At 48.4% G+C, this 22893-nt stretch overlaps 1 protein-coding gene across 4 annotated transcripts in view; it reads right to left on the bottom strand.

Annotated features, from left to right (window-relative positions):
- TDRD10 (tudor domain containing 10) overlaps nucleotides 1–22893 on the bottom strand; it is a 1872714-nt gene that overhangs the window by 249109 nt on the left and 1600712 nt on the right. For all 4 annotated transcript variants that reach the window (XM_069652002.1, XM_069652018.1, XM_069652008.1 and 1 more), the window contains one exon: nucleotides 18896–19050. In XM_069652002.1, coding sequence (XP_069508103.1) covers nucleotides 18896–19050 — 155 coding nt within the window. The remainder of the gene's footprint in view (nucleotides 1–18895; nucleotides 19051–22893) is intronic.

The raw sequence follows: 22893 nt of genomic DNA, 5'->3' as shown, positions 1-22893 counted from the left end.
CGTCCTCTGTAGGCCTCTTGCGACGACGAGCGGGCCGCTTGACGGTAGGAAGCGAAACCGCCGCCGGAACCTTTGGAGGCGCCCTTGCCTCCGCCGCTCCGAAAGGGCGTCCGTCGTTGCAGGACTCCAAGGGCCCGGGCCGTCTCAGTATCCGCCTTGATGGCCTGAAGGGAATCGTCCACTGTCTTCCCAAACAGGTTGTTCCCGTCGAAGGGCATGTCCAGGACTCTGGTCTGGACGTCCTGCCGGAAGTCCGTAGCTTTGAGCCATCCACGACGTCGAAGGCAAACGCCGTTGCCCAGCTGGCGGAACCCAGTGTCGGCGATGTCCGTCGCCACGGTGATGGCGTGGTCCGAGGCCACCTCACCTTCCTGCAGGATCTCAAGGGCCTCCGCCCTCTTGTCGTCCGGCAGAAAATCCAGCAGGGGAGCTATCTTGTACCAGAGCTCCCTGTCGTAGCGGGCCACGATAGCCAAGGCGTTGGCCGCTTTAATCGTCGTCGCTGCCGACGAGATGACTCTACGTCCCATAGTATCCAATTTCTTTCCCTCGCCGTCCGGCGGGGAAGTCGATGTGGAGGCCGCACCCCCCCCCGCTTTCTTCCTGGCTGCCGCGGAGACGACGGAGTCCGGGGTAGGCTGCGCCCGGAGGCATAGGGGGGCCGTGTCCGGGACCCGGTACTTTTTCTCGTACCGGTCTCTTCTAGCTGGCGTCGTGGAAGGGTTCTTGAGGAGGGAAAGGCCCTCATCCCAAATGTCGTCCAACAGAAGCACTGCGAGGACCGTCTTCCTCTTGGCCTCGCGCCGCTGATAAAGGAAGCCTTCCTTTTTCTTCTCCTCAGGGCAGAGTTGGAAAAGCTCGGAAGCCCTGGAGATCATGGAGTGGAAAGATCCGATCTCGTCGGGCGGAGAGGCCCTGGTGGGAGGCGACGACGGAAAATCCTCGTCGTATGCCTCGTCGTCCGTACCCGTCGCTGCCGTGTCAGTCCCCGTATCATCCCCTCGGGTGGACGGGGAGGAGGGCTGGAAGGGGCGCGACGGTTGAAAAGGAGGTGGTGGATGGATCCTTCTTTTCTTGGAAGGGGGAACACCAGAAGGTCCCGGTTCTGGGTCCCCCGACGGGAGAGGTTCCTCCGTCGGTAACGGTAGCCTCGTCCTTATCTCGGAGCATAAGGACTGTATGGCCAACAAAATGGCCGCCGAGTTGTCTTGCGGCGCTGGCAGAGGGGAATCCGACGGGCGAGCAGGGGCCCCGTCGGTATCCTCGACGATGTCGTCGTCGTCACCTGCGTCGGGGTCCATTCCGACGGGCTGGCCTTCTTCCACGCCTAGGCCGTGGCTTAAGACCTCGATCAGCTCCTCTTCTGAGGTTGAGGCCGACTCTACGACGACGCCCTGCCCCCCCTTCTTCTTCCCCACGGAGGGTTTCACGGGGGTCCTATCGATGGGCACAAAGGAAGACTCCCTCCGAGGAGGCAGGGAGATTCTGGGCCCTGAGGTCGCCACCACTGGTGCAGCCACCACAGGCTGAGCCAGGGCCGCCGCGACCGTTTCGATAGAGGGCTTGGTCGGATGGATCAAGGCCTTCACCACCTTAGGTGCGCTCACCGCCTTGTCCTTGAGGGAGGGGGCACTGCCACGCTCCTCCTCTGCCTTAGAGCTCGACCGGGGCCTCTCCAGGAGCTTCGCCGGGTGCTCGGCCTTCCTCTTACCCGACCCAGAGCGTTGGCTCGTGGTTGATGGTGCCGGGGAGGGTGCGCCCTGCCTGGCGCCCGTGAAAAAATAGCACTAACGCTCGAGAGCAATAGCACGAGGATCCCAACACATGAACGTGCGGTAAAAATCTGAAGATGGCTGCCAGAGGCGGTGCTTAGGTAGAGGGCAGTCATTGGCTGTGGTCAGTATGACGCAGAGACCAGTGATTGGTTATTACTACGAAAGACAGATCAGAAACGAAACTGATACTGGTTTTTTCTTTACCGAGGATTCCCAGCCTGACGACGGGGAATATTCATGAGCATGTGAATCCATGCCAGACCCCATGCTGGAGAAATGATGGTTTTACCCTCAACCCAACCCTGTCCTTATGGAACACACTATAGGGTGGCCCAGAAGACAGTGCCTACAATTTGCTCAGTCTTCTTGCTGATGTTAGAGCAACCAAGAAGGCTGTTTTCCACGTTAGTAATCTTAAAGGACACTTGTGCATAGGCTCAAAAAGGAGCACACATTAAGAATTTTAGGACAAAATTTAGATCCCAGATCGGTACTTGAAATTAGTGAGTCCTTTTAAGAATTGTATTATCAAAGGAATTTTGAAGTACGAGCATTCTTCCGATGAGCGCTTGAAAATGGAAAGCGCCACAAGGTAACCTTTTATTGTTACGATATTCAGACCTCTATGTGCTAGGGTCAGAAGGAAAGATAATACTTCCGGAATAGAGCATAGAAAAGAATCGACATTCTTTTCTCTGCACCAGTTGCAAAACCTTTTCCAATGGCAACAGTATAGAGACTTTGTTGCTGGCCTTCTTGCCGAAAGCAACACCTCCATAACTTCATCTGGGAAGGTTCCAATCCCTGTATCTCAGCCTTTCAGATACCAAGCATGAAGGTTGAGCGTTTTGACCTCTGGATGGAGAACCTGACCCTCCATTTGAGAGAGATGGTTCTCTCTCAGAGGAAGACGTACTGGAGGACAGATGGAAATGTCTAGAAGGTCCGGGTACCACGTTCTCCTGGCCCAATCCGGGGCAATTAGGATCATGCGGCACCGAAACCTTCTCAGCCTCCTGATGACCTGAGGAATGACGGGAATCGGAGGGAACGTGTACAATAGTGGGAAATTCCACTCCACCATGAACGCGTCCCCCAGGGCTCCTCTCGGGGGAAATTCCCTTGAGCAATACCTTTCGCATTTTCGGTTGATTCCGGTTGCAAACAGGTCTACTTGAGGGGTTCCCCAAAGGGCGAAGATCTCTTGAATGACTTCTTGAGCCAGTTCCCATTCGTGGGATACCGTGCTCTGCCTGCTCAGAGCATCTGCCGTCATATTCTCTTCCCCGGCTAGATGAATTGCCGTTAAAGAGATTCCCTCCTGAATTGCCCAATACCAGAGCTGCATTGCCTCTCTGCACAGAGGTAGTGACCCCACACCACCTCTTTTGTTTAGGTAATGCATGGCCACCGTATTGTCCATCATTATCAGGACATTCTTTCCCCTGACAGATGGCAGGAAGGCCTTCAGCGCTAGTCTGATCGCCCTCATCTCTAAAAGGTTGATATGTAGTTTGGACTCCGATGGAGACCAACGACCGTTGATTGTCAAATCGTTGGCCTGAGCTCCCCACCCCATGAGTGAGGCGTCCGTCACTACTGTGATCTCCGGCCATGGTTGCCAAAAAGGTTCTCCTTTTAGGATGTTCTCTGTACAGGTTCACCATAAAATATCTTGTCGGACCCTGTTCGGAATCTGAAGAAGATCCATCATTTGACCCGAGAATTTAGACCACTGAGTCTTTAGAGCCCGTTGGAGGGATCTCATCCTCAAGCGTGCCTCTGGCACCAGGAAGATGCAGGATGCCATGAGGCCGAGCAACCTTAAAAAGTCGTAAACGTGGAGATTTTGGGCATTTTGAAATTTGTAAACCATCTAAAGAATGTCTTGAGCCCTCGACTTGGGAGGCGAGCTCCTTCCCAAGGACGTGTCTAATACAGCTCCTATGTACTGAAGCTGTTGGGAAGGTGTCATCTGTGACTTCTTGAAATTGAGGGAGAAGCCCAGTTTGTGGAGGAAGTGGCAGGTGACTTTCAGATGATCCAGTGCTTGCTCGGCAGAACGCGCTCTGATCAACCAAGGTAGGGGTAGACATGAATCCCCCCTCTCCTGAGGTGCTCTGCCACCACTACCATTAACTTGGTGAAGACCCTCAGGGCGGAGGTCAACCCGAATGGCAGGACTCAAAACTGATAATGTGAGTCGCCAACTACAAACCTCAGCTATTTTCTGTGTTTGACATGAATCGGCAAATGAAAATAAGCATCCTGGAGGTCCGATGACACCAACCAGTCCTGAAGTTGAAGGGCCTGAAGGATCTGAGAAAGGGTAACCATCTTGAACTTGTCCTTTCTGAGGAACTTGTCCAAGATGGGTCTCAGTCCTCCATCCTTTTGGGGATCAAAAAATACGGGGAGTACCATCCCTTGTTCCTCTCCGCTGCAGGTACTGGTTCTATAGCACCTTTCTCCAGCAGGGTTAAAACTTCCTGCTCTAGGAACGGGTTTGAAGACTTCAACGGGTGTCTCCCTGGTGGATTGCTTTGAGTTTGCGTTAGAAAAGTAAGGCAGTAACCATGGGCTATTATTTCTAGAGCCCAAACATCTGAAGTAACGGCTTGTCATTCTTGCAGATGCTGTGACAGCCTGTCCCCTACAGGTGTTTTGTGATGCAAGTCCTCAAAGCGGTTTTGTGGCGGATGTTGCAGCCGCTGATGGCAGAGAGGCTGCAGAAGGAGCTGGTTTAGCACGTTTTCCTCGTCCACCACAAGTGGCCTTTTTCTGGCCTCTTTGACTGGCCATTCCTCTCGCCTTTCCATATGATGTGTAGCAACGATAGGATCGTCCCCTCGATGACTGTCCTTGCGCACGAAAAGGCTGAGGCTGCCTAATAGCAGCTCCTAAAGATTTGGAAGCTGCTTTTGTGGTCTGCAACCTCTCAAGGCTCTCGTCAGCCTTGTTGCCAAAAAGGTGAGACCCGTCAAAAGGCATGTTCAGCAGGCAGTTCTGTACGTCCGGTGCGAAACCCGACTTCCGTAACCACGCAAATCTGCGCATTACCGTGCTAGTGCCCATGGACCTGATTACACTATCCGCAGTGTCCGATCCAGATTGAAGGGATTCCTGCATGGCTTCCTTTCCATCTCTAACGATGGCTAGGAACCCTTCCCCTTCTTCCCCTTCTGGTATGTGCTCCACCGCCATTGCAATGCACTCCCAAAGAGAGTAAGAAAATTTTGCCAAGGCAGATGTGGAGTTGGCAGATTTTAATGCCATGCTCCCGGCTGAAAATACCTTCCGTGCCCAACCATCCACACGCTTATCGTCCCTGTCTGGAGGGATAGACGGGTATGCAAGTTTATTAGAAGATGTGGCTGCCTGTATGACCAGACTCTCGGGAGTTGGGCGTTTGGACAAATAGCCGGGTTCGCTACTGGCCGGGTGGTATTTTGAGGCGAGGGATTTATTTACCGGAGGAATAGAATCCGGAGTTTCCCAATACTTGGCCACCCTATTTTGCAGGGCTACATGAAAGGGTAGTACTGGGTCTTCGGTGGGACCATGGTCCAATATATCTGTAAAATCATCCTGGATGAATTGGGCTGATGGTCTAGCCCATCCTAAGTAATCTACTACCTTTGTCATTAATTGACGGTATGATGGACTGGCATGCTCTCCTGGTTCTGGCCTGCCAAAGTCATTTTCCGGAGATGTGTCAATGACATTTGTATTGTGTAATGATTCCACCAAGTCCCTCATTCTGCTTTCTTCTGAAATCAAGCATTGTGGAACATTTGGGGTGCCATATTCCAGCCCAAAAGGTACATTCTCCTCATCAGATCGCTCCTGTTCCTCAAAAATTGAGGTCAGGGATTTGAAAAACTCCTTTCTGGGGAGAGGCTTGAAAACCTTTTCTGGGAGAGGAGGAGGAAGAGGTGTAGTACCTGGCTCTGAGGACAATACAGGTTTAGTAACCTTATCTTTCTCTTTTTCTGGCTTCCCTGGCTTGGCTGGAGCCTTTGGCGGTGAGGGTTTCGGTGTCGACGTCGATAACAGCGTCGAGGACACCGTGGTCGTTGACAGGGTCTGCTTCGAGGGCGTCGAGGCGACCTTCGAAGATTTTCCCTTCGAGGTATGATGGGTCTCGGATGGCGTCGATGACCTTGAGCTGTCGACTCGACTCGAGCGTTTTTCACTCGGCGTCCTGGAAGGTTCCCTATCCTTCCTTTTTCATTCACCCGGGCTCGAGGGCGCGCGAGTGTTGGAGCGATGACGCTCCCGGCCGGCTTCCAAAGAAGGCGCAGACAACCGAGGCTTTGCTTTTTCAAACACCTCCATCATTTTGACCCTGAATGCTTCCCACTCTTCGGTAGACGAATGTTTCGTGGGGCATTTCATTTTTTTTGGAGACTCGTCTGACGACGAGGTGGAGGGAAACCTGTGGCGTTGTTTCTTTGATCTTTTTGACAACGACGACTGTTAGGGAGAATTCTCTCTTTAGGCGGAATTTCCTAACCTAGTGAGTCCCCCAGCAGCTTTGCTGGATTTCTGGAGTTTGTTTTTTCCTCCTGCCAAGAGCGAGACCCTTTTTTCCTCCCACTCTTGGACATGATTTATAGTATTCCTTTGACTGGTAATGTGTTTTATGGGCTATGGGGTCCTTTACTCCATAGGGTCTCATGTGTTTTTCCTATGTGTGTTACACCGCACCCTCCGTGCAGTAGCACGGGGGTGTCATAGTGACACCCCACCATAGACTCCATACTCTGGGACTGACTACTGTCTCCCAGGGCATGTAAAGTCACCATTGGCTTTATTAGTCCCAAATTATTAACAGAAACCAGTACAAACAATCATATTGTGGACGTACTGGTCGGGGCAATTCGATTGCCCCGGGTCTGTTAGTCGAGGGGGCACGTCTCCGTCGCCACTGATCGAGCTTTGGCTGGTGGCAGTGGAAACTACTTTTTATATTCGACCGCGAATATTTTCCTATGGGATTTTCCCATTGTTCGAGGCTACCAACTTTAAATATTTAATTCTCAAAGCCTCGAACATACCGCCGGTTTATTTAATTAATATTAATTCTACGGTTGGTATTTTTTGCCAAGACTCTATTCTAAAATGGCGTTTGTGTTCTCTTCTGTGACTCCAACCCAAGTCGAGCCCTTTGTTCCACTTTTTGGTGGGCTTCTCCACAGAAGCCTCCAAAAGTGGTGCCACTCTGTCTGGGTACCACAGGGGGTGTTCGAGGGGGTTTAGGCACCCTGGACTGAGTTACCTTGGTAACTCAAGTCGCACTCTTGTGTGATTGGCCCAAGTGGTGAGCCGGCCGGCTCACCACTTAGCATGTTTGAGTGACAGCTAGGCTGAGTGAATGGGGGTTTTCTGCATAAAAGCAGGGTTTTGGGGACTGGAACTTCAGAAGTCGCCACAGGACCTGAGAATCCGACGAAGGAGAAGCTGAGCTGACCTACCACGACGACACCACCGGTGGAGCCCTGCAGAACCGACTCACCACTTCCCAACGACAGAGAAGATCTCCCGGCTGGAGAGGCTTCTTCCTCTGACTGGTGGGCACAACCAGTTTACCTGTCTTTCTTCACACCCCAGCCCGGTTTGTGGTCGAACTGCCCGTGCCAAGCACCTCGGCAGCTGGATAGCCACTCACCACTGAACCGCGAATCACCAGACCGCTCCTTGTACCCGAGAAACTCTGCGGCTGGTTTCTTCCCTGGCAGTGCAACGGATTCCTGTCTTCCTCCACGAGATCCTCTCTTCCCCCGGACGAAGCACCAACTTGCATCCGCTGCCAGGAACAACTGCCCCTGCTGGAGTGTTCTCACCAGTTTAAGGTACCGTGTCCGCCAGGCCTCCCTTTCTAAAGATTGCTACAAGGTAATAATAACCCCTTAACCTGCTGGACTGGGCTGGCCGCCTTGACCCTCTAACTGGTCCCTTTCTTTGGTCCAACTCCTTTTTGAACCTTTACAAGACTTTTGTGCACTGCAACTGTGTGACCGTGGACACATTTCGTTTGGATCCTCTGAAAGTGGATCCGGCCTCTTGAACTCTAACTTCACGGTTTTACTTTGCCTTCCTCTCTTATGTTCTGATAAACGTGTTGTGATCTGTTTCAACTTGTTCTCTGCTCTTCTCTCCCTTTTTAAAACGAACTATTAGAGTGCCATCTACGTTAAGCGCTCACCGCTGTCTGAAAATAAGTGGGGCTTTACTTAAGACTTGTCTAATATTCTTTTAAGGGAGTGTATATCTTTTAGTGACCATGTTTTTGAATTGCTTACTATTAGTGCCTCTGTGTTTTTCTAGATGTGGTTTTAAATAAATAATTATATCTCTTTTACACCAAGCCCTGGTCAGTGTTTACTTGTTCTACTGTGTTCTCTTGACCTATTGTGAATACTCTGTATACTGCCTAACTCTTCTTGAGGGAAGTCTGACTGCTCAGCCACAGCTACCAAGTGAATCTGTGTGGTACAGACTGCTACCAAGTGGGTTTACTGCCAAACACCTGTAGTCCTAAATCTTTTGCAGTGGTCCCAGAGAGAACTGCACAGGTTTCTGCCGAACAACGACGAGCGATGGAAATCGCTATGGGACCTAGATCGGTGCCTTTCGCTTCGAGGAGAATTCTCCTCACAGGATCTCGACTCGACGCTAGAGGTTTTTCGATCAGTTTTTCGACCTACCTGTAACTTTCCTCTCCTCTCTCGCAAGGCCTTCCCCGTCATCGCCTGACACTTCATACAGGCCTCCATGTCGTGGCCTTCTCCGAGGCACCACAAACACTCTCGATGCGGGTCCGTGATCGATATTTTTGACCCGCACAATTTGCACTTTTTGAATCCCGATTTCGGGTTTGTGGTCAGCGTCGATGATGAGGACATATTTCGTTATTATATATTCTCACAGAACTCGAGGCGCGCCCAATGTCCGAAGCAACGTATACTGCGAAAAACAGAACTGAGGCCAACGGCGCCGCGCGTGCTACTTATACACCCGATGATGTCACCCTCGACGGAGGCCTTCGAGGGACCATCGACTCGACGACATCGACACACGGCGCCCTCTGCCGAAAAAATTTCCGAAGAGCAGCAAAGCTGGATGGAATACATCTAAGATGAGGAATACGTTGGAGGACACAATCCACTCGAAATGCTATTACGGAAAGTAATGCATGTCTTCTGATGCTTGTTAATCTGCTTAGAATCACATGCTGTGCATAGACTAGCGAGCAGTACTCGGAGTTGGAAGTGGGTTGTGAGAAGGAACAGTAGAGAAAAGATGATGTCTTAGTACAGCTTGTCCCACCTGAGAATCAGACCTAGAATGAGTGTCTAGGCAATAGTGTTTTGTAAAGGTGTGTGCAGAACTCCAGGTTGCTGCTTTGCAAATGGACTCTAGGGGAACATTTGCAATGAATGCTATGGACGCCCCAGTGCCCCGAGTAGAATGTGCTCTAGGCTTGAAGGGCAGTTCTCTCTTAGCAAGAGTGTAACATAGTGTGATGCATTTGGCAATCCACCTCGAGATCGCTGATTTAGAGACAGGATCCCCCTCTCTACCAGCTGACACTGAAACGAAAAATTGGTTTGTTTTCCTCAGTGTTTTTGTTCTTTCCAGGTAGAACATGACTGCCCTGCACACATCTAGTGTGTGTAGGCTTCTTTCGGCCATGCTAGTGGGATTCTGGAAAAAGGTAGGTAGTTCAATCGATTGGTTCACATGGAACTTCGAGCTAAATGTAGGCACGTATCTGGGATGAGTGCGCAGAACTACCTTATCCCTGTGGACTGTAACAAAGGGGTCTCTAGCACAGAAAGGGCCTGTAGTTCGCTAACCCTTCTGATAGAAGTGATAGCCACTATCAAGGCCGCCTTATAAGTCAGGTCGTTTATGCTTGCTTTATGCATTGGCTAAAAGGGAGATCCCATGAGCCTGGTTAAAACCACATTTAGATCCCATCCAGGAGCTGGGTGAGAAATGGGAGAATAAATCCTCTGAACCCCTTCCATAAAGGCCTCAATCACCGGTATCTTCCACCACGACACCTTTTGTTGTGATGTGGTGTAGGCTGAAAGAGCAGCCAGATGAACCTTTAAAGAATTGAAGACCAACCCAGAGTCCAACAAATGGGTTAGGTACAGCACAATGGGCCTGATCACGACTTCGGCGGTAACCCTTAAATCCGGTGTTAGCGCTAATACCGCCGGATTTAAGGGTCCCCCAAATCAGGGCTTTGGCGGATTTCGCCCCAGGTCTGAGCTGGGGGGAAATCTGCCGAAAATTTGCGCTATTACCGCCGGCGGGAAATCCGCCGGCGGTAAGAGTGCAAAAATTCCCCATTGAGCCCAATGGGGAATGGGGCATTCCCGAATGGGCTCAATGGGGAATTACTTTATCGCCGAACTCGTGATCCGGCGCTATTAGCGCCGGGGAGTTCGGCGGTAGGGCTATCACCGGCAGTAACGGCCAAGTCGTGATCAAGCCCAATGTGTGTGGGTGAGAAATCGATGGGATTGACGCCCTTGGTATTCCACCAGATGACAAAACGTTTCCATTTGCTGGCATAGAAATAACAGATGTTAGGTTTTCTAGCTTCCCTGAGTATGTCCATACACCTCTGAGGGAGCTGTAGGTGTCCAGACTCTATGAGCTCAGGAGCCAAGCTGCTAAGTTCAGAGTTTGTGTGCATGGGTTTAGGGTCTCCCCCCTGCCCTGAGACAACATGTTGTACGGGCAGGGTAGTTTTACTTGTGCACTATCTTGTTGAGAATGGGAGTCGGGGGGGGGGGGGGCGAAGACACATTTCCTTGACCATGTTATCCAGAGACAGTTCCCCTTGGAGCGGTTCTAGGGGTACCTGGAGGCATAGTCTTGGCATTGGGTGTCCTAAATCGCAAACAGGTCGATCTCTGGGAAGCCCCATTCTGCGAAGAAGTTGGACATGATGTCTTCGTGCAGACGCCATTCGTATTCTATGGGCAGAGGGAAATCTCTGCTGAGCACGTCTGCCAGAAGATTGAATTCCCCTGCAACATGTTGGGACAACAGAAACATCTTGTGTTAGAGGGCCCACATCCAAATGTTTTGGGACAGCTTGGATAGCGCTGGAGAGTGAGTGCCCCCCGTTTGTTCAGGTAATACATGGCTGTAGTGCTGTCTGTTAGAATAAGCACTGTCTTCCCTTGTAGTTGCATCTGAAAGGCCTTTAATGCCTTGAACACCGCTAATAGCTCCAGTAAATTTATATGGTTGGACGCTACTTGTGGGTCCACACCATGCGCTGTCTGCTGAAGCAGGTGAGCCCCCCAACCCGTGAGAGATGCGTCTGTCATGAGAGTGGCTTCCACTGCAGGGGTGGTGAAGGTTTTCCCCTTCAAGAGGTTTTCCATTGACCACCACTGCAGAGAGAGAGAATGAGGGCAGGCGAGACAACTACCAGATCTTCCCATTGTCCGCTGGCCTGACACCACTGGCTGTTGAGCCACTCTTGCATGGGACGCATGCGCAGCAGCGCGTGGGGAACCAAGTATATTCATGACGCCATCATTCCTAGCAAACGCATGGCTTTGCGCACCGTCACCTCCCGACTGGTTACATATTTGAGGGATCTGAAAAAGCATGTTCTGAACCCTCTCGTTGGAGGGGAAGACGGGGCCGTCTTTCGTCCGGATTAGAGCTCCCAGAAATTGTTTTATTTGACTGGGGACTAGACTGGATTTTTTCTCATCGATAAAGAAACCCAGACTGAACAGAAGGTTTACACTGTTTTGGGTGTTCAAAAAACATGTGTCGTACGAGTCCCCTGTTATGAGCCAGTCGTCGAGGTAAGGGTAAACTGGGTCGGATAGACTGCGCAGGTGTGCTGCTGTTACTGCCAGGACCTTTGTAAACACCCTTGCCGTTGAGACCATGCCGAAGGGGAGCACCTTCAATTGGTAATGCCTCTCCTCTATCATGAACCTTAGATATTTCCTGCGCGCTGGCAACATTGAAATATGAAAGTATGGATCTTTCATGTCCAATGTTGCCATGTAGTCCCCCAGTTTCAACAGTGGGATCACCTCTTGTAGCGTTACCATGCAAAACCTTTGGGGTTTTATAAACTTGTTCGCTGGGCGCAGGTCTAGAACAGGTCGCATGGTGAGGTCCTTTTTGGGCACAAGGAAGTACACTGAATAAATACCCTTGTTTACCTGAAGAATAGGGATGGCTTCTATGGCATCCTTTCCCAGCAGCGCTTCCACCTCTTGATTCAGGATCTCCAGATGGTGCGGTGAGAGGCGCAATGAGCACGGTGGTCTGAATTGTGGAGGTCGGGCGAATTCCATGCAGTACCCATGGGCAACCGCTTTATGACACACTGGTCTGAAGTTTTCCCCTCCCATGCCGTGAGGAAAGATGGTAAGCGCCCCCCGACCGGGGTGACATGGGAGGGGACCTGGATCTGATGGTCATTTCTGACCAGAGGCTGCGGCTCCTCTAGCATTGGGGCCTCTACCTCTGGCTTTGCCGCGTCGCTGACCCCTCGATGGGTAGTATGCACGGCTTCCTGATGTTTGTCCAGCATTAAAGATTCCCGTGCTATAGTTGTTCTCACTTGCACGGGACTGCCCTCGAAAGGACCAACGAGAATTACCTCCCCTTTGTGGGGAAGGTTTTTGAGTAATCTGTTGCAGGGACTTAAGAGTCTCATGCTCTTTTTTTGGCCGTTTGCAAGGCCTCATCGACTGCCTTTCCGAAGAGGTTAGTTTCTTCAATGGGTTTGTTGATGAGAGCGGCCTGTGTTACGAAGCCAAGCGTGCCACTTAAGTAAAGTGCCCTGGGCCAGAGACCAGCCTGCTGTTTCAGCAGCGTTCAGAGTGTTCTTTATCACATTCTGGTTTACTTGTCTGCCTTCGGCCACAATGGTGAGAAGCCTGGACCTGACGGGTTCTGGGACCTCCTGGAGACCTTCCTGTATTAGGTTCCATTGAGCGTCTGCATAACTCGCCAGCAGCGTAGTGTTATTCGCTATGCGTCTGGTATTTGCAGCAGCCGAGGTAACCCGCTTACCTAGGGAATACAACCTCTTGGATTCTTTATCCGGAGGCGCCTCCCCAATAGCAAGGGGTACCCCTGCCTGTTTCCGGGTGGTAGTCAATACAAGGGAGTCAGGGGTGGTGTGCCCTTTTATGTATTGGGGGTCCAAAGGAGATGGCCGAAATAACGTTTCTACTCTTGGGTTCACTGCCGGGTCTGAGCTGGTGACACCAGGGAGGGGGAAATGTTCTTTTAACAGAATTAAGGAGGGGAATGGCATGGCTTGAGGGGGGTTTCTCCTTGCGAATGTCTTCTACAAAGTCCTGCTCGGGTACCGCTTCTTGAGTAGTGATTTGGAAGTGATCTGCTGCCTTCCTTAACACGGCATTGAAGGCCATTTGGTCATCTACAGGCGAGGCCTGGCGAGCTGGGGTGGACGGAGGAGATTCCAGGCACAGAACATCAGCGTCCTGATCTTGTTGGGGGAGCGCCCATGGGTCCGTACCCACTTGCTGGGTTTCTTTCCAATTGTCTGTGGCACCCGCCTGGTCCTCATCGTAGCCCTGCAGGAAGGAAGGTTCTTCATCTTCACTGTAAATGTCCTGATAAGTATCCATCTGGATGATGTCTTCATGATGGACGGGGACCGAGGGCTGATCTTCTTAGAAATGTGAAGCCGATTTAAGATTAGGTTCTCCACGAGATCTTTTCGGGGAAGGATGTTCAGAAAAATTGATAATTTTTTCAAGACGATCCATGCACTCTTCAAATTTCTCCCTTGTCCATTTAGAGAAACCAGAAGGGCCTATGGGTGGAAAAACGTCTTGTTCCGCCCCTTGACGCGTATATTTGTCACTCAGGGTGTCGGAAAGAGGCTGTCCTCGTAGGTCTCGCGAGAATCAGGGCACCATTGTACATCTATAGATTTGTCCGTGGCTTGCCCCATGTTTTCCGACGGAATAGGTATCAGCCCATCCGTAAGTAATTCTTTCGATACTGTGTTCAATCTCAGACTAATCGGCGTGACTTAGTGGGTCCGAAGGTCTATCAGTAGATTTACTGCCTAGCCCGGCGTTAGAGGGCCTAGCGGTAGGTTTTTCGCCTTGAGGCCTAGTCGTAGATTTTGGGCCTACCGGGACTTTAGGGACCGTCAGAGCGTCGAATTTCCGTGCTTCGACGTGTAAACCTGATTTAGGGGTAGCGCCCTTGTTTGTTTTGGAATGCCCAGTCGCAAAACACTGCTGCGGATGCGGGGAAGGCTGTTGATCTGAACGATCAGAGGAATCCGCAGACATTTTCGACGGCCCTGCTGGCGCTTACACCTTTTTTCGACGTAGCCGTCAAAATAGGTGCAGGGGTTGTGTGTTTAGTGTAATGCGTTCTTTGTACGTCCTTGTTGCCGGGTGTTGTCCCTGAAGCGAGACTAGTGTCAGGACTTGAAGGGTCGAGGACGGGCGTGGCGGACCTAAAAGTGCCCGCCTCGAGGTCTATCACATCCGCAACGGATGTTTGGTCATCGGAGGTACCCCCGTCACTTTCGGCGGGTGTGGAGGTGGGGGAAGAGGGTTCAGCCCGCGACATACCGTACGCGGCACACCACTTTACACGGCGCTCCTTAAGGGTCTTAGGCCGAAGGAGTTTACAAGCTGCACACTGCTTCTCGTCGTGATCTAAGGGGAGACAGGAGTTGCACGTCCTGTGCTCATCCTTCCACGGGTATCTAACCCTACACTTAGGGCAGAACCTAAATGGAGTCCTTTCCATAGTGAAAGGTGTAAACAAAGATGACCAGAACCAGAGGGTAAAGAGGGGGAAGAGGAAAGGCATAACGAAGATATGGCCACCCGACCCCACACTCCCTACTGTGAAAGCAAGCCAGAGGGCCCGGCCACGTGGATGCTTCAGCCGTCGGATCTTAGGCGGCGAAATCCACTGCCGTAGACAAATCCCCCGCAGTCTTCGTCGAAGTTGTTTCTGCTGTCAAAGTGACTTCAAGGGGGAATAACCGACAATTCGGTTTAAGATAAACAATGTCTTATGTAAAAGCTCCGCTATAGGGCGACCACTTATCTGGGCATAAAAAAATGATCCGAGGGACCTCGGCATGTGAGGGATTTTGGGTACACTACACGTCACGATAGGGATAGTGTTACAGACACGTCTATGCCGACGTCCCCTTTCAGTCACTGAAAGACAAGATGCAATACTCTTCGGTTACCACTGGATGCCAGACCATAAGCACAGCATGTGATTCTAAGCAGATTAACAAGCATCAGAAATACCTTTATGAATCAAGAGTGTGAATCTAGTGTTTGGGTGAAAAAGTGGGCATTAGCTTGTTTGCATTACTAACTTTAGAATGTATACACTCAACAGTAGTTTGGAATTCAGATCACAGAGCATCAGAAGAAATAAATTAACCTATGTTTACAGGTATATGTGACGTATATACAAAAAGCCTATATATATGCTGTCAAAAGTAGGGGATACTACAGAACACAGGGGAGAGCCGTGGAGGTAAACCAATTGAAAGGGTTTAACTCATGTTGACTGTTTTATATGTAGATGTTGTTAGATCTTCGTGGAACCCGCACACACATTTTGGAGAACCAATTCTAGTAGGATCCGCACTGCCTTTTATCCTTGCACGTTCAATAACAAGAGAATAATCTGGCTAGGTAATAGCACCATATGTTAATTAAAACAATGCAGATAGCCTGTAAAAACTCACTTTTCATCTAAATTATGGGAATGTGCAAAATTAATCACTCAAATGAAATACTAATATCTTCCTTAGTTTATGAGGACCCTTGCGATAGGCCCAATTTTATATGGTGCAGGCCCACACTTTAGAGAAATTATGACTTTACCACTGAAATCCAGTAAGAAATCTCAGCGGATGAGGCGCCCCTTGCAGGGGTTGTTACAACTTGCAGGGGTTCCATGAAGATTGTTCAGCGAACTGAGCATCTGCTGAAGAGATCTGGGTAGCCTGTAGTTCAAAGGTTCAAAGCAGATAACAATTCCAAGGGTTCAGTACCAGCTGATGTTGTTCGTGTAACCTGCATGTGACCAAAACTCTGAGGGCTGACTTATCAAAATGAGTGCCACTAATTTGGACAAATGAAACACAAGCTCTTCAAAGTGAAAGCAAAGGTTTAGTAGTGTTATTTGCCCCAACCACTGTGTGAAATAATAAAATCATGCATTTTTTTCATTACAATTATTAGACGCTGGAAAACATCCAAAAGTGTCCTTGAGTGCAACTACATTGTCTCTTTTCTTAAACTGTTAATTTCACACTATGAGTATAAGAGGCTAACGACAGATAATTCATGCAAAATATGAAAAACATACACTATTTCCACAGGTTAACAATGGAACTTAATCATGAACTCCCTCTAAAAAAAGGTGACTTGAAACACCGACCTGAAACACTGCATGAGCAATCTCAGTGAGGTGTTGCATGTTAAGTACTACAGTGTTCACAAGCCCACTCTAAGCGTGTTGGCGTGGGGCGAGTGAGGGTCAACTCAGGTGGAGATGAAGTATGAACTGCAATTTCTTTGATGAGGGGACTGCATTCCCCTGCAGTGTGAATATGAGAATCAATCTTACATTGGTAACGATTAATTCCCTCTCCTTGTAAAGCTTTTTGAAATTTGTGAAAACGGCCTTGTTTCTGTTAGGGAGAATTCTCATAAATGGCTGATTTCCCTTACCTAATGAGTCCCTCAGCAGCTTTGCTGGATTTCTAGGGTTTATTTTTTTCACCTGGTGAGAGAGTGAGCCTTTTTCCCACTCAAACGTGTGTTTTGCTCTGTGTGTTTTTACCATTTGTGTGATCTTGGGCTCTGGAGCCTCACCTACTCCATGAGCATCATTTTTGTGTGCGTTACACAGCACCCTCAGTGCAGTGACACAGGGTTGTCTTTTAGACTTCACACTGACTCCATTTTTCTGGGACTGACTACTGTCTCCCAGAAACATGTAAAGTTGCCATTAACTTTAAGCAGTCTCTTTAAATCACAGACCCAGTACACCCCATCTTATATGGAGTATTGGAAATGGTTAATTCTTATCCCTTTTTGTCTGTTTTTCTTGGAGCACTGTTTCGCTCCCTTTTCATCAAGACTTGGCTGGTGGCAGTGGTAACGACCCTATTTTTTTCTACCGCGGTTATCTTAAAATAACCATGGTATTGTTTTAGGCTATTATATTAGCCTCGAACATAAACCTGCTTGACCAAATATATTTTATTATGGCTCCGGCTGGGTTTATTCGCCATTTCTTTTAGTTAAAGTCTTTCTCGTTTTTTACTCTGCGCGCCAAACCAGGTTAGGCCCCTTTGTTCGCTGTCTTTTCACGGGCTTCTACACAGAAGCCCTCCTTAAGGCGCCTGAAATTCTGGGTAGGCAGGATGTGAGGGAGGTGTCTTAGGACCCCTGCCATGGGTTCCCTTGGTAACCCAAGTCGCACTCCTGTTTGATTGGCTGGGGGATTGTTCTTGCCAGGAGAGCCATCCTGCTGTGTGATTGACAGCCAGGCTGTATGAATGGGGGAAAAATGCATAAAGAGCAGGTCTCTGGGAAAGGAAAGGCAGAGTGGCCACTGCAACGAAAGAACCAATGAGGAGCTGACAGAAGAGGACCCCTACAACGACTGAACCGCCCGGTGAAGCCCTGTTGCAGGTCCGAATCTTCAGAATCCGACGACAGAGAAGATTCTCCAGGAAACTTCTTCCCTTGAGCTGGTGGGACCAAACAGTTTGCCCAAACTTCAAGCCAGGACTCCTGCTCTGGTCGAATTTGCTGTAGAGAGCTACAGTGAGCCAGCTTGGGTTTTAAGGAGCGCACATTTTATTTGTTGCTTTGCTCTGCTGCTGGTTTCTTCCCTGGGTAGTGCAGGACCCTCCAGTCTTCCTACTTCTTGTCAGTCCGACAGTCGCTTCAGGAACCGTGAGCCTGCAGGAACTACCAGGAACGTCCGCCTCAGCTACAGCTTCCTCTCCGTTTTAAGGTACTGTGCAAATCCGGTTGTTCGTTTCGTTCAGCCGCGGTGAAAGTGTTTGAAATCTTTCTCCAAACCGAGGGTTTATCCTTCTCTTCTCTTTGAACTAACTTTTCTACCAACAAACCTCATCCGGAACCCGTGGCACAAACTTTACTGTGAACTACCCTAAACCGTGTGATCTGGAGCAAAAGACTTTTGACCTAGTGACTTTGGCCCTAAGCCTTGCAACCTGATTCTATCATTGTAGTTCCTCTCGCTCAATTGCCCCGAGTACTTACCTTTTGGTGTGGTTCAATTTTTATTAACTTTGTCTTTCCCTCCCTTTTAAATTACTGGAGTGCCATTTTGCTCCCACTTCATTTTGTGAGCTTAACTTGTCTGGTACTTATTGGGAGTGGTGTGGTGTATTAAGAGTGTGATTTTTTTTAAAACTGCTTCAATAATAGTGAAATGTTATTCAACTGAAGAGTAAAATAAATGTATATTCTTTTACTTGAAAACTTTGAGTCAGTGTTTGTTTGAATCATAGTAATTTCTGTCTTTTGTGAAACTGTTTGATACTGCTCACTTACTCAAGATAAGTCTGGCTGCTCAGCCATCGCTACCACTTTAACTGTGTAGTACAGGCTTGTACCAAAGGTGAATTTGTACTGTCACTTGTAGTCTTAATTGTGTGTGGTGTTCCCAAAGGGTACTGCATATAATTCTGCCTAACCGTTTCCTTTTATGCAGATACAGATAACTGGTGTGTTTGATATTTATTACACATACTTTTATCAGTGTAGCCTTGAAGAAACAATATCAAGCCAAACATTTTGCTTTTAGGAAAGTGGCCCATGGTTACGTAACAACACTTGTGTGGTCTAGTGTTTGACAATCATTGGGACTTTAGCAATGCAAGAACATCAAAGAGTTGCCACAATTATATGATTTGGCGTAATCACAGTTCCGCAAAGCACAATTACCCATGCAATAGAATGCCATCCAATACCATCAAAGGCGCCACTGGAAGTTTAAACTAAAACTTTCAAAAGATAAACTGAAGCTTTGTAGTTTCATACCATCCTGTAGCATGAAAGGCTGTGTCAGGGGTGGAACTTGCCAGAAGGCCATGTTTTCAAGTGACCTCAGGGACTTTGCCAGGACTGTTGCAGAGCGTCCAAAATCAACAAAAAAGACCACTGATAAATCTTCGATGACCTCCATGACCCAGCACCTGCAAGAAAGAAGTGAGTAATAATAAGAACGTACTATTATGAACATGTCCAATGACAATCATTGTCATGAAGGGCCAGAAAGTCCTGTGTCCAAACAACTAAACTTACTTAAGTAACACCTTCATGAGAAGGCCTAGGAATATGTATCAAGCCTGTTCACATGCAGGAAGCAGCATTTATAGAGTGTGCAAATAGTCCACTTCCAACACACTGCTCATCAGATACTAAAGAGTAGTGAAAGGTACTCACCGTAGTGACTACTGTACTCTATAGCCCTATGACCCCTTTCCGCAAACGTCATGTGAAGTCATCTTTGTGCAAATGAAGTGCAGCTGCACACATTCCTTAGCAGGCCTCCTGAACAGGACCTCTCTTGCACATGGTTCCTGTTCAAAATGTCAGTCGATCAGCATAAAAACACTAGGTTCTTATTAGTGTGGACGAAGGATGGGTCATATGCTGGAAATGGGATAATGGGCTAGAAATAGAGCAGTACATTCAGTGAGTAAACTATGGTTACTTAATTGTAAATATAGTTCTCCAGCATTGGCACCTTTGGAAAGCATGCTTGTTGGGAATCACTGGTAAAAACCTATAACGCATTCTTCTCTCTGTTACACAAAGATATATAAGATATATATTATAGAATAGCTTCACAGTCGCTACTCTATAGCTAAGGTTACAGCTTCACACATAGGAAAATAATCTGTAACATTTGTTCTCGTTGATGGAAGTTCACCAAATTTGGCATGCCACTGACCTGACCAAATACGAAGACTCGAGCCAAATTCGGCAAACTTTTATTAAGTTGCGCTGGTTAAGTGTGGACTCTCTTCCAATATTTGCATTGTAGCTTTTCTGAAATATAATAGTAACTTCTCCTACTTAGTAGTGTAAGTGAAGATATAAGACTTCAGGAAGAGATCAGAGTTCATGCCCTGTCTATAGGACAATATTGTCCTCCCAGTGCCCCTGAGTTTGTGACCACCTGCAGCATAAGAACCTTTGTATGGGCCGAATCCGAACTGAACTGAGGGAATTAGGGAATTTCAAGAAGACGGTGTTTCCAGTGGGGTCATAAAAGTTCTGACCAAAATGCTGGCTTTGTTTTGCATCTGCAAACCCTGCAGAAGATGATTTGCACTCTTTCTTCCGAAAGTCTGACCAAGGAGTGTGCTGTGGAAAAGAGGGCCCCAGGAAGTCCTACTTCTGCGAGGGCAGCATGCGTGATCTTTCATACTTGATGGAAAAGCCCAGCTAGGTCAACGTGTGGGCCTTGTGCATCAAGGATTGAACAGTTAGCTTCTCGCCTGAGAAGTGCTGCTACTGGGGCCAGATATTTTGTGAAGATTCTGGGTGCCGCCTTAGACCAAGCAGTAGCACTTTAAACTGATAGTTCTCCCCAGCACAAATCGGAGGCCCCTATGTGTGACCTGTGAATCGGTATACAGAAGTACACATCTGTGAGATTTAGTAATGTGAGAACGTCTTGTTTTTGGATTTACGTGATATCATCTTGAACTTTTGTTTCCTTTCCTCTGAACCTTGGGGATCTTTTGTATGGCCCCTTTGCAGAGCATGTTGGCCTCTTTTTCAATGGCTAACATCCATTTGTCTGGTGCTATTTTTGCTCAGTTTGCATGAAATGTTGTGATTGTCCACCCATGGAGTGATTTGAGCAGAGAGCCATCTGTTGCTCGAGTCAACGTTACTGCTTATTGCTTCGGGAGTGGAGACTCTATGGTTATTGGCTTGCGGTATCCTTCCATATCCTTACGAATATGCTTGTTGACTGTACGAGCGGTCTCCTTTTGTTCCGGATGGTGATCTTACTGTAGCCCCACAAAAGGGTTGATAGCTCTTTCTGGTCTGTAATTAGCCTAGGAATCTTGCGGTTTCGTGTCTATTTTGATTGCTTTCAATGCCTCGTCAATCTTTTTGCCAAACAGCTTGTTGCCCTTGAATGGAATATCTAATCATTGCGCCATTAAGTCCGGTTGGAAATCGGTACAGCAGAGCCACTTCCGGCACTGTAATACTTAACATTTGACATTTGCTTGAATCCTGCTTCAGCAATGTCCTGTGCAATATTGATGTTATCGTTAGAGGCTTCTACCCCCTCTTTGAGGACATCCAGTGCCTCCTTCATTTTATCCTTGGGCAGGTTGTTAAACTGTATTCGTATAATAACGCCTTGTTATGAATATTGGCCTAAGCACATTCGCGTTGCACGAAAAACTGTGTTTCAAATGCTACGATTTGTAATCAACTTTGCCATTTTAAGAACTATCCGCCATTTTAATTTTAACTCTTGCTTTGTGTCCTAAAATGGTGGACTGTGTTTCAACTACAGCCGAGCCGAATGACCTTTGAGTTACGTTAACATTTAGTCTGCAGAGAGCAGAATGTTTGTCTATGCAAAGAAACCTTGCGACTCGTATGAACTGCAATCCAAGTGTTGTCTGCGCTCACAAGCCTCATCCTCATATAAACAACGAGACAATGTAGAGCAAACTCAAACCGTGTAAATTATTAGTTTGGAGAGGGGCTACACAATGATTGGAAAAATGTATAAAAGAACCTGCATTAAGACGTCCAGCACTCTCACCCCTGACTGTGTCTGCTGGTACACACTGCAAGGTGTTGTGAGTCAGATAGCTATCTGTTTTGCTTTGAATCTGTACAGAAATAAAGATACTTGCATCTTTTGACCCGTGATTGGCGAATTTCATTTTGTGGTACTAAACCTCGATATTTCTTTGGTCTTCCATATGGCGCCCGAATAGGGACCTTCAAGATTGAGGTCACCTCGCTGAAAAGACGATGCGGTTATCAGACCGGGATCGGCCAGTGGAAAAAAGGGGCCCCCTTTGTATGAGACGCGACACCTGGACAGTACTGCACGATCCGATCCCTGGACGGTGAGCAAGCAGTTCGAGAGGGCATCTTGACGAGGGTCCCCATATCGAGGCGGGCTCTTTGCCGAAATTGCCAACCACGAGGATCCTTTGTAATCCGATCGGACCTCCTTAGTCTTTGAAATCAGGTGAGTCGTGCCCCGATTCCTAAGAACCCAGATATTGGTTGCAGATTTGTTCTCATGAGTACAAACAACGCCAGGTAACACCAGTAATCTGACATGCCTGGGAAATTGTCTGCCTGTTTCAGGGGTTTATTCCGCAGAGACAATCTTTGGGGCGAGGCCAACCGGCGCCACCTGTTGGCTCACCGACTTGTTTAAAGTACTGTAAGTACGGCCTCAATAGTATTGTATTTAACGATCTTTGGCACAAACTAGACATGCTTCTGAATTTCAGTGGCCAGTTCATGGTAGTTTTGAAATTGCCCGTGTAGAGTATTTAGAGTCTATATTGTTGAAGAAAAAGGCTAGGCCTGCAGCATTTGATGTATTGGAGAAAGGAAGCTATGCAGCAACTTAAGAGTAAAGAGAAACACGTACGTCGACATATGTCTAATACTGAAAAAGCATTATTGTATGATCAACAGAAACAGTTGGAATCTGGAGTACAGAAAATAATTCCTTCTCAGGATTTTCATACCTCAGACGAGCTGATCGATAAGCTAATCAATGAGCATAGGACTGTTGCCACAGCACCACCTCCTTATGTGACTCTCCGTTTTACCTTTTCCCGCTGTTGCACCTCCTCCCGTTGTTCCTTTTCCTCACGTTGTTGCTCCTCCTCCCATTGTTGCTTCTCGTCCTGTTGTTGTTTCCCATTCTGCATCCTCGCTCTTACCGACAGTTGCTGTTCCCTTAGTTCTGTCTTTTCCGCCAGCGGTAGTGTCTCCACTGCCTATTGTACAAGATTTGTCTGAACTTT

The sequence above is a fragment of the Ambystoma mexicanum genome, chromosome 1p, assembly GCF_040938575.1.
Source record: "Ambystoma mexicanum isolate Mex_15411 chromosome 1p, UKY_AmexF1_1, whole genome shotgun sequence".
Classification (NCBI taxonomy): domain Eukaryota; kingdom Metazoa; phylum Chordata; class Amphibia; order Caudata; family Ambystomatidae; genus Ambystoma; species Ambystoma mexicanum.
This window is presented reverse-complemented; position numbering and strand designations above follow the sequence as displayed.